At 47.4% G+C, this 15,300-nt stretch overlaps 1 protein-coding gene across 1 annotated transcript in view; it reads right to left on the bottom strand.

Moving 5' to 3' along the window:
- LOC136572933 (NLR family CARD domain-containing protein 3-like) overlaps window positions 1–15,300 on the bottom strand; it is a 106,147-nt gene that overhangs the window by 71,603 nt on the left and 19,244 nt on the right. Inside the window, exons 3-4 of the mRNA XM_066573968.1 lie at window positions 13,329–15,024; window positions 9,544–9,630 (exon numbers count right to left, since the gene is read on the bottom strand). Of these exons, the coding sequence (XP_066430065.1) occupies window positions 9,544–9,630; window positions 13,329–15,024 (1,783 nt within the window). The remainder of the gene's footprint in view (window positions 1–9,543; window positions 9,631–13,328; window positions 15,025–15,300) is intronic.

Raw genomic sequence — 15,300 nt, 5'->3', positions numbered from 1 at the left:
TTCAACTGTTCAGTAAAGTTATATTTTTATAGAAAAAGTATGTGCCGCCTCTGCCTGCGTTTGTCATCGCCACGCCATGCTGAACTTGTGTCGCATCACCACCCGCGACCCGTTACACTTCTATGAGATGCTGCTTTCACACTGCTCCCCCCTTCCTGCTGCTTGTGATTAATAGGCTTCTCGCTGTCAACTCCTACAAGCAGAAGAAAGAAGGGAGCGCAGTGCAGAAGAAGCTCATAGAATACACTGGAGACTGCAGTGAGTCAGGGGGAACTCTGTCATTAATCTATTACTGCCTGCTCATATGATAACTCTGCGGGCTTATTCACACGAACGTATGCAGAAATACGTTTGCCCATACGGAATGTATTTACGCATGAATGAATTTAGAAGACGCTCAATTGTCGATAGTAATTGCCATTTTTAAAGCCATTCGCACCATGTGCTGCAGGTAAAAAAAAAACATGCCGAACCGATGGCAGGCAACGAACGGAAGTAATGCTCGGAATGGCAATTATTAAATGCCTAATTAGAGTGAGCTCTCTTCTTTTCCCAGTGTTGTACGAAGGGTAACTCCCTCCCCCTCCCTTTTTTTCCTGCTTCCATAGAAGTCTATAGGAGCTTGCTGGGTATCATGTCAAAAGATAGGGCAAGACCTATTATTTCACACCCCATATAAAAGATACGTCCAAGAAAGACAGAGCAGGCCTTATCTTTTCTCACACTTCTATTTTTCATTGTTCGAAACACATTCGTCTGAACAAAGCCATTGAAAGCAAAGGCAGCACTTGGTAACGTTATACTTGCGACTTTTTAACATGCGAAAATGCCTCCGCAAATGCGTTTGTGTGAAGTTAGCCTCAGATAAGAGCAAGTGCATTGTGATTAGACGTCACCGACCGTTATCTCTGAAGGGCCAGACGTATCATAGGAAATATAGGCTATGGGATACACATGAGACTCCATTATACGAACATGGAAAAAAGAGGCCAAGATAGCAAACAGCTCATATATGGCGCACGGACTAAAACAGGCATATACAAGGGCTTATACATGTGAGCTTTAGAAGGAAAAAAAATAAAGCCCAACATATATCAGCTTTTTCCATGTATTTTTGCTCTCTATTTTTTTTTTTTTTTTTTTTTAAAAAGGTCATCTATAGAGATGAGCGAACGCGTTCGTCCGAGCTTGATATTCGTGCGAATATTAGGGTGTTCGGGATGTTCGTTATTCGTAACGAACACCATGCGGTGTTCTGGTTACTTTCACTTCCTTCCCTGAGACGTTAGCGCGCTTTTCTGGCCAATTGAAAGACAGGGAAGGCATTACAACTTCCCCCTGCAACGTTTAAGCCCTATACCACCCCCCTGCTGTGAGTGGCTGGCGAGATCAGGTGTTCGCCTAATATAAAAGTCGGCCCCTCCCGCGGCTCGCCTCAGATGCGGTGTGAGTTAGATGAGGGACAGTGCTGTTTATACCGGAGCTGCTGTAGGGAAAGAATTGGTAGTTAGTGTAGGCTTCAAGACCCCCCAAAGGTCCTTATTAGGGCCACTGATAGCTGTGTGTTGGCTGCTGTTAGCAGTGGCATTTTTTTTCTCAAAATCGCCTCTGCAGACCGTTGCACCTGGCATTAGGGACAGAAGTGCTGCATAGGAAGGGAGAGTGTTAGGAGTGAGTGTAGCCTTCAAGAACCTCAACGGTCCTTTCTAGGGCCATATTTATCCGTGTGCAGTACTGTCCAGGCTGCTGTTGGCTGTGCTGCATTTTTTTTGGGCTTCTCAAAATCGCCTCTGCAGAGCATTCCACCCTCCATTGATACTGCAGGGAAAGAATTGTATAGGCAGGGCCACAACACAGTTATTATTCATAGAATATACGCAGTGCTGCCTTTTGGTGGGAAAAAACTGAAAACAAATCTATTTGTCCAGCCTCTGTCCGTCCTAACGCCTGTGGACACGTGTGAGCTGCGTGAAAAACATTGCTAAATCATACGCACCCAGCTACGCTTTACTGCTGGCTTCGCCATTTGCTTTCCTTAATTGGGAAAAAAAATACCTGCTCTGCCAGAGTTATAATAACTCTGCTACCCTCACGTTCTGTGACACATAAGCAGGGACACAGCACAGTTATTAAACTTCTCATGTTCGTTGAATATACGCAGTGCTGCCTTTTGGTGGGAAAAAACTGAAAACAAATCTATTTGTCCAGCCTCTGTCCGTCCTTACGGGCGGTGGAGACGTGTGAGCTGCGTGAAGAACAGTGCTAAATCATACGCACCCAGCTACGCTTTACTGCTGGCTTCGCCATTTGCTTTCCTTAATTGGGAAAAAAAATACCTGCTCTGCCAGAGTTATAATAACTCTGCTACCCTCACGTTCTGTGACACATAAGCAGGGACACAGCACAGTTATTAAACTTCTCATGTTCGTTGAATATACGCAGTGCTGCCTTTTGGTGGGAAAAAACTGAAAACAAATCTATTTGTCCAGCCTCTGTCCGTCCTTACGGGCGGTGGAGACGTGTGAGCTGCGTGAAGAACAGTGCTAAATCATACGCACCCAGCTACGCTTTACTGCTGGCTTCGCCATTTGCTTTCCTTAATTGGGAAAAAAAATACCTGCTCTGCCAGAGTTATAATAACTCTGCTACCCTCACGTTCTGTGACACATAAGCAGGGACACAGCACAGTTATTAAACTTCTCATGTTCATTGAATATACGCAGTGCTGCCTTTTGGTGGGAAAAAACTGAAAACAAATCTATTTGTCCAGCCTCTGTCCGTCCTTACGGGCGGTGGAGACGTGTGAGCTGCGTGAAGAACAGTGCTAAATCATACGCACCCAGCTACGCTTTACTGCTGGCTTCGCCATTTGCTTTCCTTAATTGGGAAAAAAAATACCTGCTCTGCCAGAGTTATAATAACTCTGCTACCCTCACGTTCTGTGACACATAAGCAGGAACACAGCACAGTTATTAAACTTCTCATGTTCATAGAATATACGCAGTGCTGCCTTTTGGTGGGAAAAAACTGAAAACAAATCTATTTGTCCAGCCTCTGTCCGTCCTAACGCCTGTGGACACGTGTGAGCTGCGTGAAAAACATTGCTAAATCATACGCACCCAGCTACGCTTTACTGCTGGCTTCGCCATTTGCTTTCCTTAATTGGGAAAAAAAATACCTGCTCTGCCAGAGTTATAATAACTCTGCTACCCTCACGTTCTGTGACACATAAGCAGGGACACAGCACAGTTATTAAACTTAGATTATTCATTCACTAGAGGCAGTGGGGCCTTTCGTTTTCCAAAAAGGGCAAAAATTATATTTGGCCTGCAGTCTTGCGCCAATTTATTTCCTGCCTGTGAAATCAAATCACTGGTAATACAGCATGCTGAGGGGTAGGGGTAGGCCTAGAGGACGTGGACGCGGAGGGCCAAGTCAGGGTGTGGGCACAGGCCGAGCTCCTGATCCCGGTGTGTCGCAGCCGACTGCTGCGCGATTAGGAGAGAGGCACGTTTCTGGCGTCCCCACATTCATCGCCCAATTAATGGGTCCACGCGGGAGACGGTTATTAGAAAATGAGCAGTGTGAGCAGGTCCTGTCCTGGATGGCAGAAAGTGCTTCGAGCAACCTATCGTCAACACGCAGTTCTGCGCCGTCCACTGCTGCAAATCCGAATCCTCTGTCTGCTGCTCCTCCTTCCTCCCAGCCTCCTCACTCCACTACAATGACACCTGCTCAGGAGCGGGAACACTCCCAGGAACTGTTCTCGGGCCCCTGCTCAGATTGGGCAGCAGCGGTTCCTCTCCCACCAGAGGAGTTTATAGTCACTGATGCCCAACCATTCGAAAGTTCCCGGGGTCCGGGGGATGAGGCTGGGGACTTCCGCCAACTGTCTCAACAACTTTCTGTGGGTGAGGAGGACGATGACGATCATACACAGTTGTCTTGCAGTGAGGTAGTAGTAAGGGCAGTAAGTCCGAGGGAGCAGCGCACAGAGGATTCGGAGGAAGAGCAGCAGGACGATGAGGTGACTGACCCCACCTGGTGTGCAACGCTTACTCAGGAGGACAGGTCTTCAGAGGGGGAGTCAAGGGCATCAGCAGGGCAGGTTGCAAGAGGCAGTGCGGTGGCCAGGGGTAGAGGCAGGGGTAGAGGCAGGGCCAGACCGAATAATCCACCAAGTGTTTCCCAAAGCGCCCCCTCGCGCCATGCCACCCTGCAGAGGCCGAGGTGCTCTAAGGTCTGGCAGTTTTTCACAGAGACGCCTGACGACCGACGAACAGTGGTGTGCAACCTTTGTTGCGCAAAGCTCAGCCGGGGAGCCAACACCAACAGCCTCACCACCACCACCATGCGCAGACATATGATGGCCAAGCACCCCACAAGGTGGGACGAAGGCCGTTCAGCGCCTCCGGTTTGCACCCCTGCCTCTCCCCCTGTGCCCCAACCTGCCACTGAGATGCAACCCCCCTCTCAGGACACAGGCACTACCGCCTCATGGCCTGCACCCACACCCTCATCTCCGCTGTCCTCGGCCCCATCCAGCAGTGTAGTTCAGCGCACCGTCCAGCCGTCGCTTGCGCAAGTGTTCGAGCGCAAGCGCAAGTACGCCGCCACGCACCCGCACGCTCAAACGTTAACCGTCCGCATCGCAAAATTCATCAGCCTTGAGATGCTGCCGTATAGGGTTGTGGAAACGGAGTCCTTCAAAAGTATCATGGAGGCGGCGGCCCCGCGCTACTCAGTTCCCAGTCGCCACTACTTTTCCCGATGTGCCGTCCCAGCCCTGCACGACCACGTCTCCCGCAACATTGTACGCGCCCTCACCAACGCGGTTACTGCCACGGTCCACTTAACTACGGACACGTGGACAAGCACAGGCGGGCAGGGCCACTACATCTCCCTGACGGCACATTGGGTGAATTTAGTGGAGGCTGGGACAGAGTCAGAGCCTGGGACCGCTCACGTCCTACCCACCCCCAGAATTGCGGGCCCCAGCTCGGTGCTGGTATCTGCGGAGGTGTATGCTTCCTCCACTAAAGCACCCTCCTCCTCCTCCTCCTCCTCCTCTGTCTCGCAATCAAGATGTGTTAGCAGCAGCATGTCGCCAGCAGTCGGTGTCGCGCGGTGTGGCAGCACAGCGGTGGGCAAGCGTCAGCAGGCCGTGCTGAAACTACTCAGCTTAGGCGATAAGAGGCACACGGCCCACGAACTGCTGCAGGGTCTGACACAGCAGACCGACCGCTGGCTTGCGCCGCTGAGCCTCCAACCGGGCATGGTCGTGTGTGACAACGGCCGTAACCTGGTTGCGGCTCTGCAGCTCGGCAGCCTCACGCACGTGCCATGCCTGGCCCACGTCTTTAATTTGGTGGTTCAGCGCTTTCTGAAAAGCTACCCACGCTTGTCAGACCTGCTCGTAAAGGCGCGCCGGCTCTGCGCACATTTCCGCAAGTCCCACACGGACGCTGCCACCCTGCGCACCCTGCAACATCACTTTAAGCTGCCAGTGCACCGACTGCTGTGCGACGTGCCCACACGGTGGAACTCTACGCTCCACATGTTGGCCAGGCTCTATGAACAACGGAGAGCTATAGTCGAATACCAACTCCAACATGGGCGGCGCAGTGGGAGTCAGCCTCCTCAATTCCTTTCAGAAGAGTGGGCCTGGTTGGCAGACATCTGCCATGTCCTTGGTAATTTTGAGGAGTCTACCCAGGTGGTGAGCGGCGATGCTACAATCATTAGCGTCACCATTCCTCTGCTATGCATCTTGAGAAATTCCCTGCAAACCATAAAGGCAGCTGCTTTGCGCTCGGAAACGGGGGCGGGGGAAGACAGTATGCCGCTGGATAGTCAGGGCACCCTCCTGTCTATTTCTCAGCGCGTACAGGAGGAGGAGGAGGAGCATGAGGAGGATGAGGAGGAGGGGGAAGAGACAGCTTGGGCCGCTGCTGACGGTACACCGGCTGATTGCCTGTCATCCTTTCAGCGTGTATGGCCTGAGGAGGAGGAGGAGGAGGAGGAGGAGGAGGATCCTGAAAGTGATCTTCCTAGTGAGGACAGCCATGTGTTGCGTACTGGTACCCTGGCACACATGGCTGACTTCATGTTAGGATGCCTTTCTCGTGACCCTCGCGTTGCACGCATTCTGGCCACGACGGATTACTGGGTGTACACACTGCTCGATCCACGGTATAAGGAGAACCTGCCCACTCTGATTCCCGAAGAGGAAAGGGGTTCGAGAGTGTTGCTATACCACAGGACCCTTGCGGACAAGCTGATGGTAAAATTCCCAGCCGACAGCGCTAGTGGCAGAAGGCGCAGTACCGAGGGCAAGGTAGCAGGGGAGGTGCGTAGATCGAGCAGCATGTACATCCCAGGCAGTGCAACAGTCTTTAAGGGCCTGGCCAGCTTTATGGCTCCCCACCAAGACTGTGTCACCGCTCCCCAGTCACGGCTGAGTCGGCGGGAGCACTGTAAAAGGATGGTGAGGGAGTACGTAGCGGATCGCACGACCATCCTTGGTGACGCCTCTGCCCCCTACAACTACTGGGTGTCGAAGCTGGACACGTGGCCTGAACTCGCGCTGTATGCCCTGGAGGTGCTTGCTTGTCCTGCGGCTAGCGTCTTGTCGGAGAGGGTGTTTAGTGCGGCTGGGGGAATCATCACAGATAAGCGTAGCCGCTTGTCAACCGACAGTGCCGACAGGCTAACACTCATCAAGATGAACAAAGGCTGGATTTCCCCAGACTTCTGTTCTCCACCAGCGGACAGCAGCGATACGTAAGCAATACGTAGGCTGCACCCGCGGATGGAAGCTACGTTCTCTCTCACCATCCAAAACGGGGACATTTCTGCTTCATCAATCTGTGTCTAATATTCCTCCTCCTCCTCCTGCTCCTCCTCCTGAAACCTCACGTAATCACGCTGAACGGGCAATTTTTCTTAGGGCCACAAGGCTCAGTCAAATAATTTTTCAGAACAATTTTTAAAAGTTTCAATGCGCTTAAAAGCATTGGAACTTTAACTTGAACCAATTTTTCGTTACACTGGGCTGCCTCCAGGCCTAGTTACCACTTAAGCCACATTAACCAAAGCGATTAATGTGTTTCACCTGCCCTCTTGGCTGGCCATGGCCAATTTTTGGGATGTACATTAGTACTGTTGATACAGCAATTTTTGTGGGCCCTCGCCTACAGTGTAATCAAATTAATTTTTAGCCCACCTGCATTACAGCTGACGTAACCTCAGCTGTGTTGGGCAATGCAATGGGATATTTTTGTGTACCGCCGGTGGGTTCCAGGGAGCCACCCATGCTGTAGGTGCACACGGAGTTTTTAATACATCTGTACACTTCTAAAGAACCCCAGTCTGACTGGGGCATGCAGTGTGGGCCGAAGCCCACCTGTATTACGCACAACATTACTACCTCAGCTGTGTTGGGCAATGCAATGGGATATTTCTATGTACCGCCGGTGGCTTCCTGGCACCCACCCAGGCAGTGGGTCCACAGGGAGTTTAACCTACATGTGTCCACTTGTAAAGAACCCCAGTCTGACTGGGGCATGCAGTGTGGGCCGAAGCCCACCTGCATTAAGCACGACATTACTACCTCAGCTGTGTTGGGCAATGCAATGGGATATTTTTGTGTACCGCCGGTGGGTTCCAGGGAGCCACCCATGCTGTAGGTGCACACGGAGTTTTTAATACATCTGTACACTTCTAAAGAACCCCAGTCTGACTGGGGCATGCAGTGTGGGCCGAAGCCCACCTGTATTACGCACAACATTACTACCTCAGCTGTGTTGGGCAATGCAATGGGATATTTCTATGTACCGCCGGTGGCTTCCTGGCACCCACCCAGGCAGTGGGTCCACAGGGAATTATAAATGCATCTGTTTCCACTTATAAAGAAACCCAGTCTGACTGGGGCATGCAGTGTGGGCCGAAACCCACCTGCATTAACCCTTTCCAGTCCACTGTGTGACCTGTGAAGACATTAGGGTTTAAGGCTGTACAGCTCCGTTGTTGGTAGACGTCCGTCGGGGTTCTCTTACTGTATATTGCCAGCCTCTCTGCTGTCGGAGCCTATCCTACGTGTCAGCTCATGCAGTACTGGCTTTAGCCAGCATATAGCGCCGTTGTATAACGGCAGAAAAAGAGTAAGCCCCCTAGGAAAACCATATACAAATTGGATTGGAAAGGGTTAAGCACAACATTACTACCTCAGCTGTGTTGGGCAATGCAATGGGATATTTCTATGTACCGCCGGTGGCTTCCTGGCACCCACCCATGCTGTAGGTGCACACGGAGTTTTTACTACATCTGTACACTTATAAAGAACCCCAGTCAGACTGGGGCATGCAGTGTGGGCCGAAGCCCACCTGCATTAAGCACGACATTACTACCTCAGCTGTGTTGGGCAATGCAATGGGATATTTCTGTGTACCACCGGTGGGTTCCAGGGAGCCACCCATGCTGTGGGTCGACAGGGACTTCACAATAGGGAGTTGTACCTGCCTGTGTCTATGAATTAAAAAGCCCGGTCTGACTGGGGCATGCAGACACCTTGACAGAATGAATAGTGTGTGGCACATAGGTTCCCCATTGCTATGCCCACGTGTGCAGCTCCTGATGGCGGTGGCACAGGATTCTATTTCTCATTGCTTCTGTACAGCATTGTGGGCTATCGCTCCGCCACTTTTAAAGAGGGTCGCTGCCTAGCCGTGCCAACCTCTGCAGTGTGTGCCTGCGGTCCCTCGTCATGGCAGACGCAATTCTAAATAGACATGAGCGTGGTGTGGCATGAGGGCAGCTGAAGGCTGCCCAGGGACACTTTGGTGTGCGCTGTGGGGGGGAGGGGGGGCGGTTGGTCAGCATGTAACCCAGGAGAAGTGTCAGTGGAGTGTCATGCAGGCAGTGATTGTGCTTTGTTGGAGGTAGTGTGGTGCTTAGCAAAGGTATGCCATGCTAATGAGGGCTTTTCAGAAGTAAAAGTTGTTGGGAGGGGGGGGGGCCCACTCTTGCCGGTATTGTGGCTTAATAGTGGGACCTGTGAACTTGAGATGCAGCCCAACATGTAGCCCCTCGCCTGCCCTATCCGTCACTGTGTCATTCCCATCACTTTCTTGAATTGCCCAGATTTTCACACATGAAAACCTTAGCGAGCATCGGCGAAATACAAAAATGTTCTGGTCGCCCATTGACTTCAATGGGGTTCGTTGTTCGAAACGAACCCTCGAGCATCACGGGAAGTTCGTTACGAATAACGAACACCCGAACATTTTGGTGTTCGCTCATCTCTAGTCATCTACCATATTTTTTTCTGTTCCATCAAATGAAAAGAATCTTTAATGTTTTTAATCCTGTTTTTTTTTTGTTTTGTTTTTTTTTACATTGGAAGTGAATGACAAACAAAAGGATTCCTGTTTCTAATCAAGTTTTGTCTTTAAACAGCAAAAAAATTGACACCTCAACAAAATAGATATTTCCCTGGAAATGCATGTAGAACTGTAAAAGAAATGCTATAAGAATGGAACCTACCCCAAAAGTTCTATCTGGCAGTCTGGAGACATTAAAATGCCGGAGAGAATTGTGATTGCTTCCATATCCAGGTTATTTTCACCAAGCCTGAAGATTCAAGTTATAAAACACAGGTGTTAAAAAGCCTTCTGCAATCCTTCCCCATGGTTATTATACATAAAAGTTATTGCGCTTCTTTTGGAACTGATATTCTGATGCATTTCTTCTAAAACATATTGAATGTGCTCCGAGACAAAACTAACCGAAGATGAATGTATTCTGAGCTGCACAACATAGCCATAGAAGCCATAGAAGCACTTTGTTTCTGCGGGATGAGTTGCTTTTTATAATTGGAAGCTTTTTGTGGTACATAAAATGGGACAGACAAGTCAGGCGGACTTAAAATGTGCCAGATATATATAATAGAACTTTTGCTGAATGATAAATCTGAATTCAATGAATGGTAAAGCGTTGCCTGTGATTGGCTGAGCCCTCAACCAATCAGAGGCAGCCCTTTCAGCAGGTGGGATTTTAAATCCCCGCCTGCTGAAAAGCTTCAGAGCAGTGCAGGGAGAACAAGTGGCAGCTAGACGTGTCTGAGTCCCAGCAGCGGTGGACAGGTGAATATATATATTTTTTTATTTTTTACTACAGCTAGGGATGATTTTCAGGGAAAGGCTTATATTTAACGCCCTTCCCCGAAAATCACTGCAGGGGTTGCCGGCAGCCCATTGCATTCAATGGGACAGCAGCATCCCCATTGAAATCAATGGGACAACTTTGCGATCCGGAATGAATTATTGGCTTTTCCATTCATTTCAATGGGGAAAAATGATTTGACTTACCAGTGTTTTGGGTGAAGAGCTTCATCATGGAATGAATTAAACTCTTAACCCAAGGCACCACTGTAGTATAAACCATAAACCACTTTAAAAACCATTTATTCTTGTGGAGGAAGAGCCCAGAAGAAGAAGCGGAGGTTGCAGACAGCAGACTGGATGGGTGTGTTGCTCCATAGTCCCGCATTGTGTGCTCACAAATTCCTGCTTTCTTTATACCATTTGTTATCTGGTCTCCTAGCAACTTACATACAAATACGCATCCATACGTAATGTAATTGCATTTGCACTGCGGATTGAACACATCCATAAAGATCAATGGAGCCCCTATACACGGAACCCGTGCTAAAATAGAGCATGTTGCGATTTTTCTTCCGCTTGAGAAACCCACAATTATCTACCCGCATGTCTGAGCAAACTGGAGAAAGTCTATGCCTTTCAATACCCACGTATTACCGCATTTCTTCCTTGCGAATAGCAATTGCAGGAATCCGCAATTTAAATCCGGTTGTGCGAGATCAGCCTAACTGTGGTGTGCATCATCTGATGCAATCAATGGCCACATTTGATGCACCATAATGTGGCATGTTGACCACCACTGCACTAAGCATTATGCCTGCTAATCTGCAGATGTTGCAATAACTATATTAGTGTTACCATTACCATTTCTGTGAGCATCAATGTGTTATTAGAACATACTATATACTCTAAAATAAGAATTATCCATAACAGTAGAAATAATCACTAATCTATACTTTAGAATTGCCATATCATTGCCACCCTTATTATTCTTAAAGGGGTTGTCCCGCGCCGAAACGGGTTTTTTTTTTTTCAATAGCCCCCCCGTTCGGCCCGAGACAAACCCGATGCAGGGGTTTAAAAAAAAAACGGATAGTACTTACCCGAATCCCCGCGCTCCGGTGACTTCTTACTTACCTTGCGAAGATGGCCGCCGGGATCTTCACCTACGGTGGACCGCAGGTCTTCTCCCATGGTGCACCGTGGGCTCTGTGCGTTCCATTGCCGATTCCAGCCTCCTGATTGGCTGGAATCGGCACACGTGACGGGGCGGAGCTACGAGGAGCAGCTCTCCGGCACGAACGGCCCCATTCAGAAGGGAGAAGACCGGACTGCGCAAGCGCGTCTAATCGGGAGATTACACGCTGAAATTAGACGGCACCATGGAGACGAGGACGCCAGCAACGGAGCAGGTAAGTGAATAACTTCTGTTTGGCTCATATTTAATGCACGATGTATATTACAAAGTGCATTAATATGGCCATACAGAAGTGTATACCCCCACTTGCTTTCGCGGGACAACCCCTTTAAATGTGCAGAGTAATCCAAAATAGGCCATTCAAGCAAGGCATCCTCAAGAATACATGAAATGTAATGACTTTCTAGAAAGTAATGGGGCAACATACCTCCCAGCCACTAGGCGGGTGTGATCAGAAGCCACAGAAAGCATTCAGTTGAGCTTATCAGTAGGAAGCTGTTCCATGACTTGCAAAACTGAAGGGCTAACATACTGTAATTAGAGGTGGGAGGCAGATAGTTGCTAAATGCATCATTTAGCGGTCAGATATAAGGGTAAAAAAAGAAACTGCCTTTCAGTTTTCTTTTTACATATCACTTTCGCCTCTGGTCACCATAGAACTCGTCCTACTCATAATTTCTCTATCATTGCTTATTACAGCTTAGTAGGGATCAAGTAGAAAACCTAATAAATGCAAAAAGTTCAAATGCTTCAACTCTCAACTGTATAATTTATCTTAATTTCTAAGTAATTAAAGGGGTTGTCTCGCGAAATCAAGTGGGGTTATACACTTCTGTATGGCCATATCAATGCACTTTGTAATATACATCGTGCATTAAATATGAGCCATACAGAAGTTATTCACTTACCTGCTCCGTTGCTAGCGTCCCCGTCGCCATGGTTCCGTCTAATTTCGGTGTCTTCTTTCTTTTTTAGACGCGCTTGCGCTGTGCGGTCTTCTCCCTTCGGCTCCGCTCGGCAGCACTGGCGTTTTGGCTCCGCCCCCTTGTACGCGTCATCGTGTAGCTCCGCCCCCATCACGTGCCGATTCCAGCCAATCAGGAGGCTGGAACCGGCACACGTCATGGAACGGAGCTACGCGATGACGCTTACAAGGGGGCGGAGCCAAAACGCCGATGATGCCGAGCGGAGCCGAAGGGAGAAGACCGCACAGCGCAAGCGCGTCTAAAAAAGCAAGAAGACACCGAAATTAGACGGAACCATGGCGACGGGGACACTAGCAACGGAGCAGGTAAGTGAATAACTTCTGTATGGCTCATATTTAATGCACGATGTATATTACAAAGTGCATTAAAATGGCCATACAGAAGTGTATAACCCCACTTGATTTCGCGAGACAACCCCTTTAAATCTGCTCTTGAGATGTACAAATATAAGTTGAAACAAATGCGTTCTTAAGGCCCATTTACACCAGCTGATGATCACTCAAAATCGCTTAAACGACAGTTTGAGTAACAGCTTTGAGCGATCATTTTGCATAAATTATTAAGTAGCTATTCAGTTACTTAAGAGCATTTAAGTGTGCAAATAAAGCCTTTGCTGAATGCAGTTAATAGCCTGAGGGCTCTTATCTGCTTTCAGTTCCTTTGTACTCCAGCGGAAAACAATGCTATCAGCACTCCCCGTGCTGATAAGGTTGAACTGCTGATAAGGTTGAACTATGATTTTTAAGTTGGACTGAATTCAACAATCAGCCAGCAGTGCATGAAAAGCGCACAATGAGCGCACATTCACATGCAACGATTATCGCTAAAATGATCGCATTTTAGAGATTTTTTATAGCAATCATCACTCCGTGTAAATGGGCCTTTAAAAGTAATGAATATATGGCAGATTACATTACCTTCATGTTTATATAAATCAACTATATTGTAACATCATTTAAAGTGATCTGGAAGTCATCTACTTACCATAATTTCTTACACCGATGAAGGTACGGCTGTAACTTTTTCAAATAGCCTGCATCTACATGTGTTGCCGTTAAATCAAGTTCATCGATTTCCATGGGAACAAGGTCCAAGAAATATGCTAATACGTCAAAATCGATGGGTGAGAAAATGTTATCACTCACATTAAGCCGTAACACAGATGGGGTGACTCTACTGGCCAAGCTGCTCATTTGCTGTTCAAACAAACAGTGCAGTAAATTCAGTATATACCTGCCAGATTCACAGTGTTCAACAATTGACTTCACTAACCACGAGGTGTACATTTCCAACTTTTTGCTTTTGTTGAGATTCAAGTGCTTCAAAAGAATTTCTTGATTTCGCAGTGATAGCAATCCTGAAAGAAACCTAAGAAATAAATCCAAATATCCAGATCCAATGCCTAGACTTTTCTGCATATCCACATCCATTATGTCTTCATCAATGTTCTCCGCATGAGCATAATAGAAAGCCGCAAAAAATTCTTGGATGGTAAAATGGGTAAATGAAAGGACATTTTCTGTATATCCCAGCTCTTGTACGCAGGTGGTATCAAGAAAACTGTTTGTAATGTCTTTTGGAAGTTCATGAAACATTTCAAGGTCTTTCTCATAAAATAAGGTTTCATGTTTCAGAAGAGAGTGGTAAGCAATTTGACCTAAACCAAGAATCCCATGTAATACCGCCCCATTTTTAATACTGTAGACTTGATGCGCGTGATATTTCAATAAGACCAAGAGGTAATGGCAGTAAATGTCAGTCATTGTTTTGGGACATTCAATGTGAAGTGTTGAGATTCCTTTCAGAACACTGCAGACGATCCAACAAAAAGCTGGAATGTAACATAACGTAAAGAGAAAATGATTCTCTTTAACAACCACAAACTGTTCACTTCCCACTTGTTTGTCTCCGAAAAACTTTTGAAAGTAATCTTCTATTTCAGAAACAGAGAATCCAGTGATTATCACGAAACGTTCAATACACTCAACGGGTATGTGATTTATGACCGTTGGTCTACTTGTGAGCATAACAGTGGCATCTGGAAGGAGTTCTCCTTTGATTAAGCTGCCAATTAGCTGAGGTATTTCTGCTACTTCTTCTGGATCAAATACAAACTGCTCCAAGTCTAGTTGATTGTAGGACTTAAATTCATCAAAGCCGTCCAAGATCACCAAAAGCTTATGGCTATTTTTGAAAATATGATCTAACGTTTGTGACAAATGTCCATGTTTTTTACATATTACTTCCCTCAAACTTGTTGGCTTATTGATTAAGTTGAGATCTCGGAAAGTGAAGTTCAGCACAAAGTCAAAGTGTTGGTACTCTACTGCATTGGAAAAATCCTGTACAAGTTTTTGAACAAAAACAGTTTTCCCAATTCCTGCTACACCACTCACAAGGATTTTCTTTGGGGTGCGCCTGTCATTTAGCTTATGAAAAAGCTGCTTAAGTGTTAGCCTATACTTGTCTTCCTTCTTGTTTTGGAGGTGTATTCGTTGTTGACCAAATGTCAAGAGCTCATTTTTCTTAATTTCCAAGCTGTAGTGGCCATTCACAAGCAGAAGGTTCACAAAATAATCAGAAAAGTAGAATTTCTCCCCATGTCTACAGTTATAGAAGTTAATGAAATCACTCCTACGTACCAGGACTTCTTTGTGCTTCTTTTTAAACTTTGAATAATCTGAAAAGAAAGAAATGTTGTTAATATCCTGTTTTACTCAAGTCTAATGCCAATATAGTAAAGTCAATGTACTTACTTTGTAAAGTTTCATTAGTGCAGTCACTTAAAAGGGAATGTGTCAGAAAGGGCTTTTGGCTCTACCTGGCACCAGGGCATAGGTGTGACTGCTATTTCTGTGCCTGTTATCATTGTTCCTATGTATAGTACTGTACCTGCAAAGTTATACACCAGTGCTTCCCAAGCAGGGTGCCGTGGCACCCTGGTGAGCCGTGAGAG

This window comes from Eleutherodactylus coqui, chromosome 7, assembly GCF_035609145.1.
Source record: "Eleutherodactylus coqui strain aEleCoq1 chromosome 7, aEleCoq1.hap1, whole genome shotgun sequence".
Lineage (NCBI taxonomy): Eukaryota > Metazoa > Chordata > Amphibia > Anura > Eleutherodactylidae > Eleutherodactylus > Eleutherodactylus coqui.
Note: the sequence above shows the minus strand (reverse complement) of the source record. Positions and strands in the feature narration are given on the sequence as shown.